Source organism: Theropithecus gelada, chromosome 14 (assembly GCF_003255815.1).
Source record: "Theropithecus gelada isolate Dixy chromosome 14, Tgel_1.0, whole genome shotgun sequence".
Classification (NCBI taxonomy): domain Eukaryota; kingdom Metazoa; phylum Chordata; class Mammalia; order Primates; family Cercopithecidae; genus Theropithecus; species Theropithecus gelada.
In genome coordinates, this window is record NC_037682.1 from 9462108 (window position 1) to 9479890 (window position 17783).

Consider the following 17783-nt stretch of genomic DNA (forward strand, 5'->3'; position numbering starts at 1 on the left):
CGGGGAAGCCAACTCTGACTGGTTATAAGCTGAAACTGTCAGGTCAACAGGTGACATGGAAGATGAGCACAGAGATTTAGAGGCAGACAGACCTGGCGCCAATCCTAGGACAGGTTTTGATAAGCCTCTGAATTTCAATTGCCCCACGTTTCGCAGGAGGGGGTAGCACCCCCTAGCTCATAAACCTTAGTGATTGATGATTAAATGAGTTGACGGAGGAAAACGCAAGGCACAAAGTGGATGCATTGGCTCCATTTTGTTAATCAGCGGGCTTAGTTGGCTGCGACCCAGACATGAACTAAACTACAGGGCAGCCCAGGACCAGTGGGGGTCTTGCTTATGGCTCAGAGCTGAACAATACACGGACAGCAAAACCAGAACCTGAGATGGGGGCAAGTCTGCGATGCTGAAGTCAATTCCTTTGCACAAACAGAACACTTCCGTCCCAAGATTAGCAGGAATTAATCTCCCAGTCTCGGGTACACCTGGCTGCCCCTCCTGGCGCGGCAAACGTCCCCGGAGGCCAGCCAGGGATCACCCGCCCAAGGACTGCGCTTTCCCTACTCTTCAGCCAACTGGAGCGGGACCTGGGCCTAGGCAACGCAGCTGTCCGCCCCTAACAACCACTCACCTGCTTTCCCCTTTCTATAGGCCAGTAAAGGTACTTTCTTTTTCTTATTGGTCCGCGTAACTTATCGCAACCAATCAGTGGCAGCCACGGGACCCAACTCACTCCCACACAACTTGGGGGGTGATCATGGAGAAGACAAATTTTTGTTTTCCGCATCCAGTTCTCTCAGAGAGCACCGTATTTGTCAAACTGTTGTGACTCTCCCTAAATTGAGGCTTTTAAACATTTCATTCCCCTTAGGCTTGTACAGTCTGTCCCTGGCCTACTCCCCCTCCAGGTGGTACAGCCCGCAAGCGGCTCCACCTCCCAGCCCCTCGCGGGGCCGAGTCCCCCACTAGGCGGAGGCCACTCAGCGCAGGGGCCATACCATCTGTGACTAATAAATAATAGGGGGACCCCCCCCACAACGTCCCACTGTTGCTCTATTACCTTCTGACCACCTCTCGGACCTCTTGCCCAGCCCTTCCCCGTAGACACGAGCCCCAGATACGGTGGTGACACCATTGCTATGGACCCACGTAGGGCGCAGTGCGAGCCAGGGCAGGACGCATTTGGTACGACCCACGCCGCGCCCCGCGCCGCCGGAAGTGAGGTGTCTGACCCCCGAAGTTCCGGTTCGCAGGGGGTGGGGAGTGTCGTTAACCGGAGCGGCCGCCGCAGTCGCGCGGATTGAGCGGGCTCGCGGTGCTGCGTTCCTGGTGAGTGGGGCGAAGTCTGGCCCGAGTTGTGGTTGGGGTCGGGACCCGAACCTTCCCCTTGAGGGCTCCAGAGTGGGCGCGGCCCTCAGCCCCGCCGCCCGCTTTCGGCCTGTCAGCTGGCCGGAGACCTCAGACGCCGGTGCGGCCGCTCTGCTCAAGCCTGGGCCCTGCCTGCGACGCCCGCAACTCCTAGTGCTCACAGGTGCGCGGCCGCGAGGGCGACCCGGCTTCTCCCGTTCCGCTGCTGCTCTCTGCCGGTCGGCCGTTCTTGTGGTGCCCTGAGTTGACACTACTCCGGGGGTCGGGGGACCCCAGGATTCCAGGCTGACGTTCCCCGCCCACTCCCGCGGGGCGCGCGTCCGAACTGCCCACCCTAACACAGCTGTCACCGGCGCTGTCGCCTGCCCAGTCTGCTACCCTCTGTGCCTTGGCTGCTCAGCCCTGGCCGCGCGTTCCCGCCCCTGGAGCAGATTTCTGCTGTTGCCTCCCACCCCATCTCCTCCACCGGAGGGTCAGCGGTGCAGCTCCCCCTCCTCCAACACTGCAGCTTTTCCTCATCGCCTCCCTAGAGGCGGCGGCTTGGCAGTCAGCGTGGAAAGAGCCCTAGATTTGAAACAAGACTGACCCAGGTTCCAGGCCTTGCGTCAGTGTGATCACTTAACCCCTTCGAGGCTTATTTGTAAAATGGGAGAGAGTAAGCTATTCTTGGTCTGATGATTTCGAGGGCGAAATGTGATTCCCCCCCTCTCCCCGCTTTCTCCTATTGATTGAGGCTGTGCCAGGCACCGTGCTATTTTGCACAGCAGGCGCATCACATAAGTTATTTTCTTGCCCCATTTAGGTCTCCGGGCCAGGGCAATGTTCCGCACGGCAGTGATGATGGCGGCCAGCCTGGCGCTGACCGGGGCTGTGGTGGCTCACGCCTACTACCTCAAACACCAGTTCTACCCCACTGTGGTGTACCTGACCAAGTCCAGCCCCAGCATGGCAGTGAGTTCAGGGCTCAGGGAGGGAGGAACTCCCTGGGAGGGAAGGAGGAGTCTGCCTGGGCCAGGGGCGGGGCTAGAGGTCAGGTAAGTAGGGAAGTAGCCGCCAGCTGTCTAACTTTGAATAAACTGTGATTAGGATGTGGAGGATCCCGAATGATGAGTCCCAAGCAGAGGAAAGCGGAAAGTGACCTCAAACCATAGCCTCTCCCCACTCCTAGGTCCTGTACATCCAGGCCTTTGTCCTTGTCTTCCTCCTGGGCAAGGTGATGGGCAAGGTGTTCTTTGGGCAACTGAGGGCAGCAGAGATGGAGGTAAGATGTCGGTTGCCCCAAAGGTGAGGGCAGGGTGCTGGGAAAGAATGTTTGGGATCCACATTATTCCCTGCCTGGTCCCCAGCACCTTCTGGAACGTTCCTGGTATGCTGTCACAGAGACTTGTCTGGCCTTCACCGTTTTTCGGGATGACTTCAGCCCCCGCTTTGTTGCACTCTTCACTCTTCTTCTCTTCCTCAAATGTTTCCACTGGCTGGCTGAGGATCGTGTGGACTTTGTGAGTCAAGGAAGGGAGTTCTGAAGCAGGTGGAAGCCAGGGAGTGGCCAGCGGGCAGGCTTAAAGAGCAGGGAGGGCTGGGTTGAGGATGTGGGGTGAGCCCCAGGCTTCCTGACAGGCCTCTTGTGTGCTCTGCCTCAGATGGAACGCAGCCCCAACATCTCCTGGCTCTTTCACTGCCGCATTGTCTGTGAGTGAGATTCAGGGGAAGGGAGGGGAGGAGTGGAATGTGAACAGTGGGCCTGTACTCCAGAGCACAGGCCGCCCCCCACAGCTGTACAGGAAAGATAATTTAGGAAGTTAATTTGCATAGTCTCTGTCCTGTTCCACTCCAGGGCTTCTCAACTGCCTGGGCCCTCAGCCCTTTGCCTTCTCACCTGCAGCCTGGGCACCCCAATGACTCCCCCTCCCCCAGGAAGCTCCCAGAGGGCCAGGTTCAGTGGAGTGTGCCCACCTGACTAGATCACTGGGGCCATGGTAGGCTGGAGGGTGGGACTGTCGTAGAGCATTAAATAGCTGTTGGGCCCTGGGCTGACCTCCCCTACCCCGCATGTATGGGGGTCCCCACAGCTCTCATGTTCCTTCTGGGCATCCTGGACTTCCTCTTCGTCAGCCATGCCTATCACAGCATCCTGACCCGTGGGGCTTCTGTGCAGCTGGTGTTTGGCTTTGAGGTAAAACTGGCTTGGGAGGTTGAGAGGACAAGCCCGAGGTGACCCCACATGCACTTTGAATAACCCAACAGACCCTTCCTCAGCACCTGCTATGTGGCCAACCTGTGCTGGCCACCAAGGGGCAGTGATCAGATACGGCTCCTGCCCTCCACACCCTCACTCCTAGGTGATTGGGGAAGAGCACAAAGAGCCTAGGACAGAGGAGGAACCCCAACCTGGGGCTCAGGAGAGGGTTCCTAGAGGCTTGTGCCAGAGCTAGCTGGTAATGGACAGGAGAGGATTAGCTCAATGGACATTTGGAGGCGTGTCCCTGGCAGAGGGAGAATGTGTTCAGTGACAACAGCTCATATTTGTTGAATGCAAATTTCACACCAGGCCCTGTGCTGAGCTCCTGACCTGCATCTCTTATTTAGCAAGACAATACTGTTATAAAGGAACAGTTAATTCTGTCATTTTATAGATAAGTTAATTGAGGTTCACTGAGTTGCCAAAAGTCACAGCTAGTAAGTGGAGGGGCTAGGAGGACCCCGGGTGTGTCTAGAGCCTGTGATTGTACCACTGCACCTGCTGTGCAGAGGCTCGGGGGAGCAGTGTGGGTACAGCAAGGGGGAGCTGTGTGTTCACATCCCCCTCGTCCCCCTCTCCCTTCAGTATGCCATCCTGATGACGATGGTGCTCACCATCTTCATCAAGTATGTGCTGCACTCCGTGGACCTCCAGAGTGAGAACCCCTGGGACAACAAGGCTGTGTACATGCTCTACACAGAGCTGTTTACAGGTGAGAGGGGCCTGGGCCTCTCCTGATCTGGACTAGCATACTCCACTCTGCCTCCTGGCCCTGTGACCTGCTGCTTTCTGCATCCCCTCCCCGCAGGCTTCATCAAGGTTCTGCTGTACATGGCCTTCATGACCATCATGATCAAGGTGCACACCTTCCCACTCTTTGCCATCCGGCCCATGTACCTGGCCATGAGGTGAGCCCAGCCCTATCCCCCGATCCTCCCAACCTGATCCCATCCCTTCTCCTGCTTTCACCGACTGTCCTTTCAGACAGTTCAAAAAAGCTGTGACAGATGCCATCATGTCTCGCCGAGCCATCCGCAACATGAACACCCTGTAAGTAGGCTTGTCATGGCTGCTGTCCCAAGCTGTGTCCTGGGTCCCTCTGCTTCCAGCTCTGGATCTGATACAGCCCGTCATCCTAACCAGGTATCCAGATGCCACCCCAGAGGAGCTCCAGGCAATGGACAATGTCTGCATCATCTGCCGAGAAGAGATGGTGACTGGTGCCAAGAGACTGCCTTGCAACCACATTTTCCATACCAGGTGGGAGGGGCCCTGGGGAGCCTACACAGCGGGGCACAGGCCCCAGAAGGCAGGCCCCTAGGGATCTGCTGACCTCTGCCTGGCCTTGACCCGCAGCTGCCTGCGCTCCTGGTTCCAGCGGCAGCAGACCTGCCCCACCTGCCGCATGGATGTCCTTCGGGCATCGCTGCCAGCCCAGTCACCACCACCCCCAGAGCCTGCGGAACAGGGGCCACCCCCTGCGCCCCACCCCCCACCACTCTTGCCTCAGCCCCCCAACTGTGAGTATCCCCTTGTCTGACCACCCAGCACACCACTGGGTACTTGCCCTGGACTGGGTATGGAAGATGCTGGGAAATTGGAGAGTCCCTGCCCTCCAGAATCGCAGTCTGGGCCAGGAAGGGATGGAAAGATGAGAAATAGATGCTTGCAGTCAGTGTGACCAGTGCTGGGCTCAGGGCCTGTGGGAATAGGACAGAGCTTGCAATAGTCAGGCCCCCTGACTGGGAGTTGGGTCTGTGTCCGTTTGGCCCTTTTCTTACCTCCCTGTCTTCTCTCTGCAGTCCCCCAGGGCCTCCTGCCTCCTTTTCCTCCAGGCATGTTCCCACTGTGGCCCCCCATGGGCCCCTTTCCACCTGTCCCGCCTCCCCCCAGCTCAGGAGAGGCTGTGGCCCCTCCATCCACCAGTGCAGGTGAGCCTTTGGGTACTGTGACAGCCAGGGGGTGGCAGGGATGGAACACTCACTGACTTCTTGTTCCTGCTCTTCAGCAGCCCTTTCTCGGCCCAGTGGAGCAGCTACAACCACAGCTGCTGGCACCAGTGCTGCTGCTGCTTCTGCCACAACATCTGGCCCAGGCTCTGGCTCTGCCCCAGAAGCTGGCCCTGCCCCTGGCTTCCCCTTCCCTCCTCCCTGGATGGGTATGCCCCTGCCTCCACCCTTTGGTAAGCCGGGCCACTCTGGGTTCTTCTGGGGGGTGAGGTTGGTGTCTGGCCCCAGCAGCCCAGACTGAGCCTTTCTCTCTCTCTCCAGCCTTCCCCCCGATGCCTGTGCCCCCTGCGGGGTTTGCTGGGCTGACCCCAGAGGAGCTACGAGCTCTGGAGGGCCATGAACGGCAGCACCTGGAGGCCCGGCTGCAGAGCCTGCGTAACATCCACACACTGCTGGACGCCGCCATGCTACAGATCAACCAGTACCTCACTGTGCTGGCCTCCTTGGGGTGTGTCTGTACAGGGGAAGCAGAGTGGGTTTGGTGGATCAGGAGTGGAGCTGCCAGGAGGTCCCCAGCAGTGGTTCTTGGCCTTTGACACCTGCCAATTCAGGCTACCTATCTACAGGTCCATCCAGATTCTCCAGGAGTTTTTGGTAACTCCTGGTGCCTGTCTGTCCTCCCACTCCAGAAAGCACATCTGGATCTAACTAGGAGTGATGTTTATTCGAGAGCTGACTTTGGATCTTACTCCTTTTTATTTCTCTAAAGTCAAATTATTCAGAATTTGCAGTGCTTTAGTTCATCACATGATATTCTCCTGAGATGTAGTGACACTTAGATTGACAATTGCTGCCCCCAAACTGAGGGAGCAAATAATAGGAAGTCACTTGGAGCCATCCTGGCCCAAGTGCAAGCGCTGGTCCCATCACTCACTTGTTTTTGACCTCTTAACGTTATTTGAATAAAGGGGTCTTAATTCATATTCGTAAGTGATGTCTACTGCCGATGCGGTGGCTCACACCTGTAATCTCAGCACTTTGGGAGGCTGAGGCAGGACTGTTTGAGCCTAGGAGTTTAAGGGTGCGGTGAGCTATGATTGTGCCACTAAATTCCAGCTTTGGTGATGGAGCCGAGACCCTGTCTTTTAAAAAAGTGACATGTACATAATGCCTGGCATCTAGCAGTGACAGCACAGGCTTGGAGAGGAACTTGAGTCCAAGGCTTGAGCACTGTGGCTTATTCAGTGGGTCCCCTATAAGGTGCCTGACTCCCCAGGGTGGAGACTGCAGGGTAAGAGTGAACAGGTCAACAGTCCCTGCCTGCAGGCACCTTACAGCTAAGGGATAGAATCACTTGGCCCTTGAGTCAAGTCACCCTGTCTGAGTTCATTCAGCATGTTCACTTGTGTTTGCCAGGCACTGGGGCCACAAGGGCACATCATTCTATACTCTGTTCTGCAAGGCTCACCAAGGGCAGGAGAATCTGCCCAACCTAGGATGCCAAGGCCAGACCCGCCTCTCGTCCCTTCTCTTCCCAGGCCCCCTCGGCCTGCCACTTCAGTCAGCTCCCCTGAGGAGACTGCCACTACAGTTATTGCTGCTGCCTCCTCCACCAGCATCCCCAGCTCAGAGGCCACGACCCCAACCACAGGAGCCTCCCCAACAGCCCCTGAAATGGAAAGGCCTCCAGGTAGGTGTGATTGGCCTCCAGCCGGGGGAGCAGGGAACTTCTCTAGGTTCCACTTCCAGTCTCTCTGTCCCCAGCTCCTGAGTCAGTGGGCACAGAGGAGATGCCCGAGGATGGAGAGCCTGATGCAGCAGAGCTCCGCCGGCGCCGCCTGCAAAAGCTGGAGTCTCCTGTTGCCCACTGACATTGCCCCAGCCCAGCCCCAGCCCCTGCTCTTTTGAGCAGCCCTCGCTGGAACACATCCTGCCACCAAGTGCCAGCTCCCTCTCTGTCTGCAGCAGGGAGTAGTACCCCCAGCTCTGAGAAAGAGGCGGCATCCCCTAGGCCAAGTGGAAAGAGGCTGGGGTTCCCATTTGACTCCAGCCCTCAGAGTCCCAGGCAGCTATGGGGATCTCGGGTCAGTTCCAGCCTTCCTCTCCAACTCTTCAGCCCTGTGTTCTGCTGGGGCCATGAAGGCAGAAGGTTAAGCCTCTGAGAAGCCCTCTTCTTCCCCTACTCCTTTCTGGGAGAAGGGGCAGCCCCTCTGAGCCCTACTTGTGTGTGTGGAGTCACACTGCGGTGCCGAACAGTATTAGCTCCCGTTCCCAAGTGTGGACTCCAGAGGGGCTGGAGGCAAGCTATGAACTTGCTCCCTGGCCCACCCCTAAGACTGGTACCCATTTCCTTTTCTTACCCTGATCTCCCCAGAAGCCTCTTGTGGTGGTGGCTGTGCCCCCTATGCCCTGTGGCATTTCTGCGTCTTACTGGCAACCACACAACTCAGGGAAAGGAATGCCTGGGAGTGGGGGGGGCAGGCGGGCAGCACTGAGGGACCCTGCCCCGCCCCTCCCCCCAGGCCCCTTTCCCCTGCAGCTTCTCAGGTGAGACTGACCTGTCTCACCCAGCAGCCACTGCCCAGCCGCACTCCAGGCAAGGGCCAGTGTGCCTGCTCCTGACCACTGCAATCCCAGCGCCCAAGGAAGGCCACTTCTCAACTGGCAGAACTTCTGGAGTTTAGAATTGGAATTACTTCCTTACTAGTGTCTTTTGGCTTAAATTTTGTCTTTTGAAGTTGAATGCTTAATCCCGGGAAAGACGAAGGTCTTTCCAGTTTAGAAAAGGCTCTGTACCAAGGAGGGACCACAGGAGCTGGGACCTGCCTGCCCCTGTCTTTTCCCCTTGGTTTTGTGTTACAAGAGTTGTTGGAGACAGTTTCAGATGATTATTTAATTTGTAAATATTGTACAAATTTTAATAGCTTAAATTGTATATACAGCCAAATAAAAACTTGCATTAACAGTTGGTGGGGTTTGTCTCATGGAATCAATAAAATCAGTGTCGGGCTCCTTGCTGTGGCTGTACACTTGAGAATGGAATGGAATCTCCAGGAGTTAGGGTTTCCATGGAAGCCAGCACTATCCTTGGGGACACCATTGACCATTAACAGATTAGGAAGATGTGCCCATTTTACACATGGAAAAGCAGCCCAGAGTTCAGTGCTCTGCCTCAGGGCACAGACCAAGTTGGGGATCCAGGAACTGGGAGCTGTCTTAGCCAGTTTGGGGGTAGGGTGGGGTCTCAGGCCTTTGGCCCCTGTGACTCCAATGAAGGCTAGTGAGCTGGGGTTGGGATGGGATGGCAGGGTGAAAGGTCAGCGTATTCCTGCCTGCAAACCCCTCCCCAGCCTTGATTCCAGGTCAGCAGGCTGGGGAGGATGGCCCTATGCTGGCTGTGAGGAGTTCCAGCCACTCCCTTGTGGTCAGGCCAGCAAGTCTGGTCTGCAATGGAACAGTGACCAAGAATGGGCCTCCTACCTCTCTAGGAGAGAGAACCCAGGGCTAACGTGGGCACTCTACTTCGAACAGAAGATCTCCAAGCCCCATGCCCGAGTCATCTGTGTTCATAGCCTGTACCAAACAAGATCTGGCCTAGAGCAAGGGCTTGGGGATGTTTGCAACAATGAGCTTTGGAGGGCCAAGGGAACAAAGTGCCCAGTGGCTCTGCCCTGTGCTACCTTCCCCTAAACTAGGTTGGGCTACTGCTTCCACCAAATGACAACTAGAATTTGAATTGCTGAGCCCAAGGAAAGGAAAACAAAACAGGCCAAGGTGGGCAGGGCACATGGCTCACGCCTATAATCCCAGCACTTTGGGAGGCCGAGGTGGGCGGATCACTTGGAGTCAGGAGTTTGAGACCAGCCTGGCCAACATGGTGAAACCTCATCTTTACTAAAAATACACAAATTAGCAGGTTGTGGTGGCGGGTGCCTGTAATCCCAGCTACTCAGGAGGCTGAGGCAGAACTGCTTGAACCCAGAGGTGGAAGTTGGAACCCAGTGAACCAAGATCATGCCACTGCACTCCATCCTGGGCAACAGAGTGAGACTCCATCTCAAAAAACAACAGGCCAAGACAGGAGGGAGAGAAAGCTGCTGACACCCCCCATTAGCCTGGTTATTCCTATTTGGTCTTCCACATTAGGCACTCTCCCCCAGCATGTACATAGGGTTCAGTTTTCTCCTTTATGCAAGCAAGGCCTGACCCCAAAGTCCTTTAGCCTTAGTTTCTGTATCCCCTGTCTCAGGGGCTCCAACACCCACCTCCCTCCTCCTGAGGCCCCCTAGACTTGATCCGCAGGGCAGGCTGACATGCAGGCTGCTCAGCTAGGCCTCAGAAGCCTTTCTCCAAGAGCCAGGCTTTAAGCTCCTGGTCAAAGTAGCCCTTGATTCGCAGGGTACCTGTCACCTCATTGACCTGGGTGACGGGTGTCTTCCCCAGCAGTGGGCTCAGAAAATCTTCCACATCTTTCTGCAGGGCCTAGGGAAAGATGACAAATCAGGTCAGGCCAAGAGTCCCTTCCCTTGAAAGGACTCCTGTCCCTCCAGCCCTGAAAGGGTCAGGCCCAGCCCCAGACCCACCCACCTACTTACCCAGATGTCCCCTTCTACTTTCCGGATCACAGTCATCTGCCGGTTGCCATGCGTGATGTCCTTGTAGACAGGGACATTGTGCATCCGAGAGCGTCGTACAAAGTAGGGCAGGTTGGGTGGGGGGTCTGCGACAAGGAAAGACAATGTTAAATCAACTCTTCCTAGGTGCCATCCCACCTCAGCCAAGGTCCTTGCTCTCAGTCTGCAGAGGGCAAATGCACCCAGCTGGACCAAGCCACCTCCAGACTTTAGGTCAGGGGGTCTCCTCTTTCCTTCAGCTTGGAGTCAGGACCAAATTGTTCACCCTGGTACCCTAAGGCCCCACACAAGGCCTGTCACTAAGTAGGTACTCAAGAAAACATGAAGTCAGGGACATGCCTCCCTGGATCTTTGGGTCCCCCTCTAGGCCAATCCTTGCCCTCCTCCACTGGGTCAGGGAGGCTGAAAGCAATCTCTGGAACAAAGAGATTGGGATTTACAAGCACTGAGCACCTACCATATGCTGGGCTCTGCACTAAGGGCTCTAGGTACTGAGCAGATCATCTCCATTTTGCTAAAACAGGTTGGGTCAAGCTAAGTGACTAATTCAAGATAATATCAACAGTAAATAAAGCCAAATTCAAATCCAGAACTGCCTGACTCCACGCTGTGTTCTTAATTATAGACATAGTCTCCTGGGGGGAAAGAAGGTCCAAGCTCTTGGGTTTTCTCTCTGTTGTTTACTTTCCCCCATATGGGGAAGACCCAATCCCAATAGTGTGGATGGATGAGTACCAGTGAACAACAGAGGACTCCATTCCTGGGCTCTTCCTCAGGCATGAGACAGATGTAACCCACAGGGATCGCAAAACAAGTCCTGAACCCACTGAAGAGTCTAGAGCCTCATGGGGGAGGCCGACCTCTGGGGAAGAGGTGATGCTCCGTGAAGTTTTCAAATCATCCCTAACCACCCAGCTCACCTCTGGGAGGCTGCCAGCCACTAGGGGTAGGATAATGTTCATGTTTTGGGGGATCTGGGATCCTCGTAGCTGGTAACAGGCGCTCCACAAACTGATATTCATCCACAGACTCCACAAAGCTGGGGTAATCTGGAGGGCCCTGGGTCTGGCTCTGAAGCAAAACAAAAATTCCATTTCTCCATTAGCCTACACAACACAGGATGGCATAAGTTCAGTAAGTAGAGAATGGAAACATTACAGGCAGAGAGAATGGCATAAATAAAAGGCTGGGCGATCGGTGTGAAAGCTATCAGAATCAAAATGGAGTGAGTCACTTGGGTTAAAAATCCCAACAAACAAAGCTAGGGAGGGCCATGAAGAGAGAGTTCTTGGCCGGGCGCGGTGGCTCACGCCTGTAATCCCAGCTCTCAGGGAGGCAGAGGCGGGAGGATAGCTTGAGCCCAGGAGTTCGAGACCTGCCTGGGTAATATAGCGAGACTCCGTTCTCCACAAAAAGGAAAAAAAAAAAAAAAGACACAAAAAAAAAAGTTCTTGTGCACAAATACTTAATAACAAGAACTATCACAAAAGACTGCAAAAACCACAGACTTGCACAAAGGCCATTGCAACCTTACACAAAAAAGTATTTCTGGCTGGGCAGGGTGGCTCACGTCTGTAATCCCAGCACTTTGGGAGGCCGAGGCAGGTGGATCACCTGAAGTCAGGAGTTCAACACCAGCCTGGCCAACATGGCGAAACCCCATCTCTACTAAAAATACAAAAATTAGCCAGGTATGGTAGTGCATGCCTGTAATCCCAGCTACTTGGGAGGCTGAGGCAGGAGAACTGCTTGAACACAGGGGGCAGCAGTTGCAGTGAACTGGTATCATGCTACTGCACTGCAGCCTGGGTGACAGAGCGACAAGACTCTCTCAAAAAACAAAAATAAACAAAGAAAAATTTCTGCAAGGCCATCTGTCCAACAACTGCCTGTCCAATCTTGAACTGGCACCACCCTTGTTATTCATCCTTGTAGCCAAGGATAACTATCTCAATACAATTATGTAATACTCTTTTTTCCTTTCCTTTGATTTATTTATTTATTTTTTTGGGGGGACGGAGTCTCACTCTGTCACCTAGGCTGGAGTGCAGTGGCGTGATCTCGGCTCACTGCAACCTCTGCCTCCCAAGTTCAAGTTAAGTCTCCTGCCTCAGCCTTCCAAGTAGCTGGGACTACAGGCACACGCCATCACACCCGGCTAATTTTTGTATTTTTTGTAGAGACGGGTTTCACCATGTTGGCCAGGCTAGTCTCAAACTCCTGACTCCAGGTGATCTACCCGCCTTGGCCTCCCAAAGTGCTGGGATTACAGGCGTGAGCCACCGTGCCTGGCCCATTTTTCCGTTAAAAACCTTTGCCTTCTTTTACCTCCCTGATAAGCACATAGTATACACCCTTTTCCGAATAAATATCATTTTCTTTTAGAGTCCGTTATTTAAGTTGACATAAGATAGCACCAGTCTTTGGTTTTCCACGGTGCAGGGTACAGATGGGATGGAAAGGAGGCTCAGATACTCTGAATGGTCTACCTCTCTTAGGATTTCGGTGGGATTCAAAAGAGTATGTGTAGACTTCTGAAAAGTCAATCAAGTCTTTAGAAACTTAAGGCTTAACTTTCTGCCTCGGTTTTAGGAATAGATATTATTATTACATTGGCAGCGTAACCTTGTTTGTACCTTCATGATTGCCTGGCTGGCCTTGCTCACCTAATCACATCTGTGATTGGATATAGTGGTGTTTAATCTTATGATTGCCTTAACAATTAAGGCAATCAGCCGGGCGCGGTGGCTCACGCCTGTAATCCCAGCACTTTGGGAGGCCAAGGCGGGCGGATCGCGAGGTCAGGAGATCGAGACCATCCTAGTTAACACGGTGAAACCCATCTCTACTAAAAATACAAAAAAATTAGCCTGGCGTGGTGGCGGGCGCCTGTAGTCCCAGCTACTCAGGAGGTTGAGGCAGGAGGATGGCGTGAACCCGGGAGGCGGAGCTGGCAGTAAGCCGAGATCGCGCCACTGCACTCCAGCCTGCGCAACAGAACGAGACTCTGTCTCAAAAAAAAAAAAAGAAAAAAAGAATTAAGGCAATCATAATTCCCTATGCACACTCATGCTAGGATCCCGCCCCTTATCTGAAACGTTTTGGCTTACATAGACACTGCCAGGCACTGTGTTAAGTGCTCCCAAAGAGCACCACAGTCTACCACTTTCCCTCCCGTTTCTGTATCTACACTCGATCGGGAGACAAGCTCTTCCGATCGAAAACGGCAAAACTAAGGCCCCAAGTAGGAATGCCTTAGTTTTCGGGGTTAACAATGATTAACACTGAGCCTCACACCCACGCGATGCCCTCAGCTCCTCGCTCAGCGCTCTCACCAACAGCCGTAGCCCGCAGCCCCGCTGAACACCGGTTCTCCATCCCCGAAGCGCAGCCCGGAACATGGTAACGGCCATCTTGACCTCGTACGCCAGCCGTCAGTGCACGCAACTGTCTGGTTCCGCCCCCTCCTGCGCGCGCTGCCTGCGGCTCGCCTGTGCGAGCGTAAAGGGGCGGAGCTAGGGTCGCCCTGGGCGGTACAAATATCAGAGACCCGCGCGGTCGCTCAGTAGCGACGTGATACGCAGCTCGCGGTCTGTGCAGACGCGCCCTCGCTTCTTCCTCTTTCTCGACTCCATCTTCGCGGTAGCGGCAGCTGGGACCGCGGTTCAGGTAAGAGTAGGGCCTTGGCTGGATCCGAAGGGCTTGTAGCAGGTTGGCTGCGGGATCAGAGGGCGCGGGGGAAACTGAAGAACCAGGCCGGCTCTGTGGCCCTGCTCCAGTCCCTATCCGAATTCTTCGGGAGGCCTGGCCTTCCCCACGTGAGCCGCCGCGACCACCTCCTTCCCATCGCTATCGTTTCTGGACCACTTTCCATTCCCAAACCTCCTTTATCCCAGAGCATTTCTTCGCTTCTCTTACAAGCCGTCTTTCTTTACTCAGTCGTCAACATGCAGCTCTTTGTCCGCGCCCAGGAGCTACACACCCTCGAGGTGACCGGCCAGGAAACGGTCGCCCAGATCAAGGTAAGGCTGCTTGGTGCGCCCTGGGTTCCATTTTCTTGTGCTCTTCACCCTCGCGGCCCGAGGGAACACTTACGAGCCTTATCTTTCCCTGTAGGCTCATGTAGCTTCACTGGAGGGCATTGCCCCGGAAGATCAAGTCGTGCTCCTGGCAGGCACCCCCTTGGAGGATGAGGCCACTCTGGGCCAGTGCGGGGTGGAGGCCCTGACTACCCTGGAAGTAGCAGGCCGCATGCTTGGAGGTGAGTGAGAGAAGAATGTTCTTTGAACTACCGGTAAGCGTCTAGTGGGTGGGGGGTGCGTAGTCCTGGCAGCTGAGTGTCACACCTATGGTAATAGAGTACTTCTCACTGCCCTCAGTTCAGAGTGATTCTTCCTGGTTACATCCGTCATGTTGAACACAGACGTCCATGGGAGACTGAGCCAGAGTGTAGTTGTGTTTCAGTCACATCACGAGATCCGAGTCTGGTTATCAGCTTCCCCGCTAAAATTAGGTCAGACCGGGGCCCCCAAAGTGCTCTAGAAAGTTAGAAGCTGGAAAATCCTGAAATGAAACTTAAGATTTCAAGATCAGATATCGGCAGCTTTGTTCTCATTACCTGTTGGGCCCAGCTTCTCTTTAAAGGCTTGAATTGAGGAAAGAGGGGTTCTGCTGGGTGGCACTTTCTTGCTCTTATCTGCTGGTTCCTTCCTTTCCCATTACAGGTAAAGTCCATGGTTCCCTGGCCCGTGCTGGGAAAGTGAGAGGTCAGACTCCTAAGGTGAGTGAGAGTATTAGTGGTCATGGTGTTTGGACTTTGTCTTTTCCTGTCACAGCTAAATCAAGTCCCTGGGCTCTCACCCGGTTTGCCTTCTCCCTCCCTGGAGATGAGCCTGAGGGAAAGGATGCTAGGTGTGGAAGACAGAAACCAGGGCCTGATTAACCCTCCCTTCTTCAGGTGGCCAAACAGGAGAAGAAGAAGAAGAAGACCGGTCGGGCTAAGCGCCGGATGCAGTACAACCGGCGCTTTGTCAACGTTGTGCCCACCTTCGGCAAGAAGAAGGGCCCCAATGCCAATTCTTAAGTCCTTTGTAATTCCGGCTTTCTCTAATAAAAAAGCCACTTAGTTCAGTCATCGCATTGCTTCATCTTTATTTGCAAGGCCTCGGGGAGAGGTTGGTGCTGTGTCCCCTGTAAGAACAGTGAGGCAGAAAAGCCCTTGGTATGGGGGAAGAAATGGTAAACTGCAAGAGGAATTTTCTGTGAAGAAACAGTAGCCACAGATCCTGGGGCTTCAGGTGTAGAATTGGAGTTATTCCCTATCCTAAGTAACTTGATCAGTCCCCTCAAGTCATTCTTTTTCATCTTCTAAACAGAGAAGGTAGCAGGAATCATTGTGGTGAGACGTTTGTTATGGAGGCAGCAATGGAAGGGATGGGTGGGGGAAGAGGTTTGTATAGAAGGTGAACCTGGTCATTCCCTGAACTTGGTACCAGCTGTGGCCTTAGAGTCCAGGGCAGGAATCTGGGCTGCCTCGGTTTTAGAAATAAATATTACGTTGGGTGCATGGTCTCGTTTGTACCTCTATGATTGCCTGGCTAGACTTGGTAACCTAATCACATCTGTGATTGGATATAGTGATGTTTCGGTGTTCCCAAAAGTTGGATTATCTCTGGGGCTGATTCAGGGTTGCCTTCTAGCAACTGAGCCTCCCAGCACTTCTGAACCCCACTTACTCATTCAGCTAAAGTTTCAGGACCTGCCAGTTCTTGGGAAATAACATCCAACAGGGTAAAACCCTTGGGCTGTGGACTTTGAATGCCTGAGTTTGGACCTTCTTTTTTTTCCTAATCCATTTACTGGGTGGCTGGCCTTTGAACTAACTACTAATTTAATCTCTGCTATCTCCAGAGCTGCTGTGAGGGTTAAAGGATGTAGTGTGTGAATCTTGGCTATTTTCGTCTCATGGTGTTAAAGACATGCTTTCTGCTTTCTAGCAGTTTAGAAAGGGGGAGGATGTGGACAGATACAATAGCATCCCAGAGAGGGCCTCTTTTTTGTTTTTCTTTTTTCTTTATCTTTTATTGAGACGGAGTCTCCAACCTCCTGGGTTCACACCATTCTTCTGCCTCAGCCCCCAGAGTAGCTGGCACAGGCATGTGCCACCACGCCTAGCTAATTTTTTGTATTTTTAGTAGAGATGGGTTTTCCCTATGTTGGCCGGGATGGTCTCTATCTCTTGACATTGTGATCACCCGCCTTGGCCTCCCAAAGTGCTGGGATTACAGGTGTGAGCCACAGCACCCGGCCTTTTTTCTTTTTGAGTCGAGGTCTCTCATCCAGGCTGGAGTGCAGTCGCATAGTCATGGCTCACTGCAGCCTCCAAGTCCTGGGCCCAGGTGATCCTACTCAGCCTCCCAAGTAGCTGAGGACTGCAGGCATGCACCACCACTCCTGGCTAAGTTTTTGTACTTCTTGCAGAGACGGGGTTTTGTTGCTGTGTTGCCCAGGCTGGTCTTGAACTGGGCTCAAGTGATCCACCCACCTTGGCCTCCCAAAGTGCTGAGAGTACAGGCATCAGCCACTGTGCCCAACTGAGAGGTCATGTTTAAATGACATGTGTGAGACCTGAGATGAATAAATCAAGTGATCAGGTAGGGGAATATTTTAAGCCAAGAGGACTGTATGAAGATGGGGAAGAGGTGGTGTCTAGGGGTGGGAGCAGATCCTGCAAGGCCTTGTCAGCCATGGAGAGAAGTTTGGGTTTGAGTCCAAGTGCAATGGAGGGTCGCAAAAGGGTTTTGAGTAAGAGAAGGATCTGATCTGACTTGCGATCTAATTTATCTGGCAGGTTTTTCTGGAGGGCTGGCAAGAAAGGAAAAACACAATGTGTTGTCATCCACGTGAGGGGTCAGGAAGCTTAGACCACCAGTAGTAGTAGTAGGGATGCAAAGAACACTCACAGTTTGGTTCATCACACCTCCACTCCACCACAAGACTGAGCTCTGTTAGAACAGGGACCCCCGACTCCCTTTGATGTGCATTGTGTTCTTGGCACCTAGAATGGGGCCTGCACTTAATGAGATGGATGAATAGTGGTATTTAATAAGAAGATACTTAATGAAGAGTCAGTTTTGGAGGAAAAATAGGAGCTCAAATATTTCTTAAATACTGCTTTTTATTTGTTTTTTTGAGGTGGAGTTCCTCTCTGTGGCCCAGGCTCCCAGGCTGGAGGGACGGTGGCGCGATCTCAGCACACTGCAACCTCCACCTCCTGGGTTCAAATGATTCTCCTGCCTCAGCCTCCGGAGTAGCTGGGACTACAGGCACCCGTCCCCCACGCCCGGCTAATTTTGTATTAGTAGAGATGGGGTTTCTCCATGTTGGTCAGGCCGTGGTCAAACTCCTGACCTCAGGTCATCTGCCCGCCTTGGCCTCCCAAAGTGCTGGGATTATCGGCGTGAGAGCCACCGCACCCGATCCCGACTGCCTTTTTATTCGTCTGTGTCCCCTAGTGCATTTTATTTGTCTGTGTACAGCGCAGGGATGCATCGCCTTTCTGAGGCTTGGCACAATTAGTGGCCCAGGGTAGGT

General features: G+C 53.8%; 3 protein-coding genes across 5 annotated transcripts; 2 read left to right on the forward strand and 1 right to left on the reverse strand.

Annotated features, from left to right (window-relative positions):
* The first annotated feature begins 600 nt into the window (after positions 1-600).
* On the forward strand, positions 601-8521 carry SYVN1 (synoviolin 1). Of its 2 annotated transcripts, none has more exons than XM_025356599.1 (16): positions 601-1329; positions 2171-2319; positions 2537-2629; positions 2715-2867; positions 3009-3057; positions 3438-3541; positions 4193-4319; positions 4416-4515; positions 4592-4657; positions 4751-4867; positions 4964-5127; positions 5410-5538; positions 5616-5789; positions 5878-6064; positions 7095-7246; positions 7321-8521. In XM_025356599.1, the coding sequence occupies exons 2-16, from the start codon at positions 2188-2190 to the stop codon at positions 7425-7427; spliced, it is 1854 nt and encodes a 617-aa protein (XP_025212384.1). In that variant the 5' UTR covers positions 601-1329; positions 2171-2187; the 3' UTR covers positions 7428-8521. The 2 variants fall into 2 exon arrangements, with proteins under 2 accessions (XP_025212384.1, XP_025212385.1); XM_025356600.1 differs by having other exon boundaries at positions 5619-5789.
* Positions 8522-9569: 1048 nt separating this feature from the next.
* Positions 9570-13696, reverse strand: MRPL49 (mitochondrial ribosomal protein L49). Its single transcript, XM_025356607.1, has 4 exons — positions 13526-13696; positions 11111-11261; positions 10152-10276; positions 9570-10038 (listed from the first exon to the last, which is right to left on the reverse strand). Exons 1-4 carry the CDS (start codon positions 13601-13603, stop codon positions 9892-9894), a joined length of 501 nt encoding a protein of 166 aa, XP_025212392.1. The 5' UTR covers positions 13604-13696; the 3' UTR covers positions 9570-9891.
* On the forward strand, positions 13624-15324 carry FAU (FAU, ubiquitin like and ribosomal protein S30 fusion). 2 transcript variants are annotated; one of them, XM_025356609.1, is made up of 5 exons: positions 13624-13859; positions 14130-14212; positions 14307-14451; positions 14915-14970; positions 15148-15324. In XM_025356609.1, the coding sequence occupies exons 2-5, from the start codon at positions 14138-14140 to the stop codon at positions 15271-15273; spliced, it is 402 nt and encodes a 133-aa protein (XP_025212394.1). In that variant the 5' UTR covers positions 13624-13859; positions 14130-14137; the 3' UTR covers positions 15274-15324. The 2 variants fall into 2 exon arrangements, with proteins under 2 accessions (XP_025212394.1, XP_025212393.1); XM_025356608.1 differs by having other exon boundaries at positions 14915-15324.
* Positions 15325-17783: the final 2459 nt, after the last annotated feature.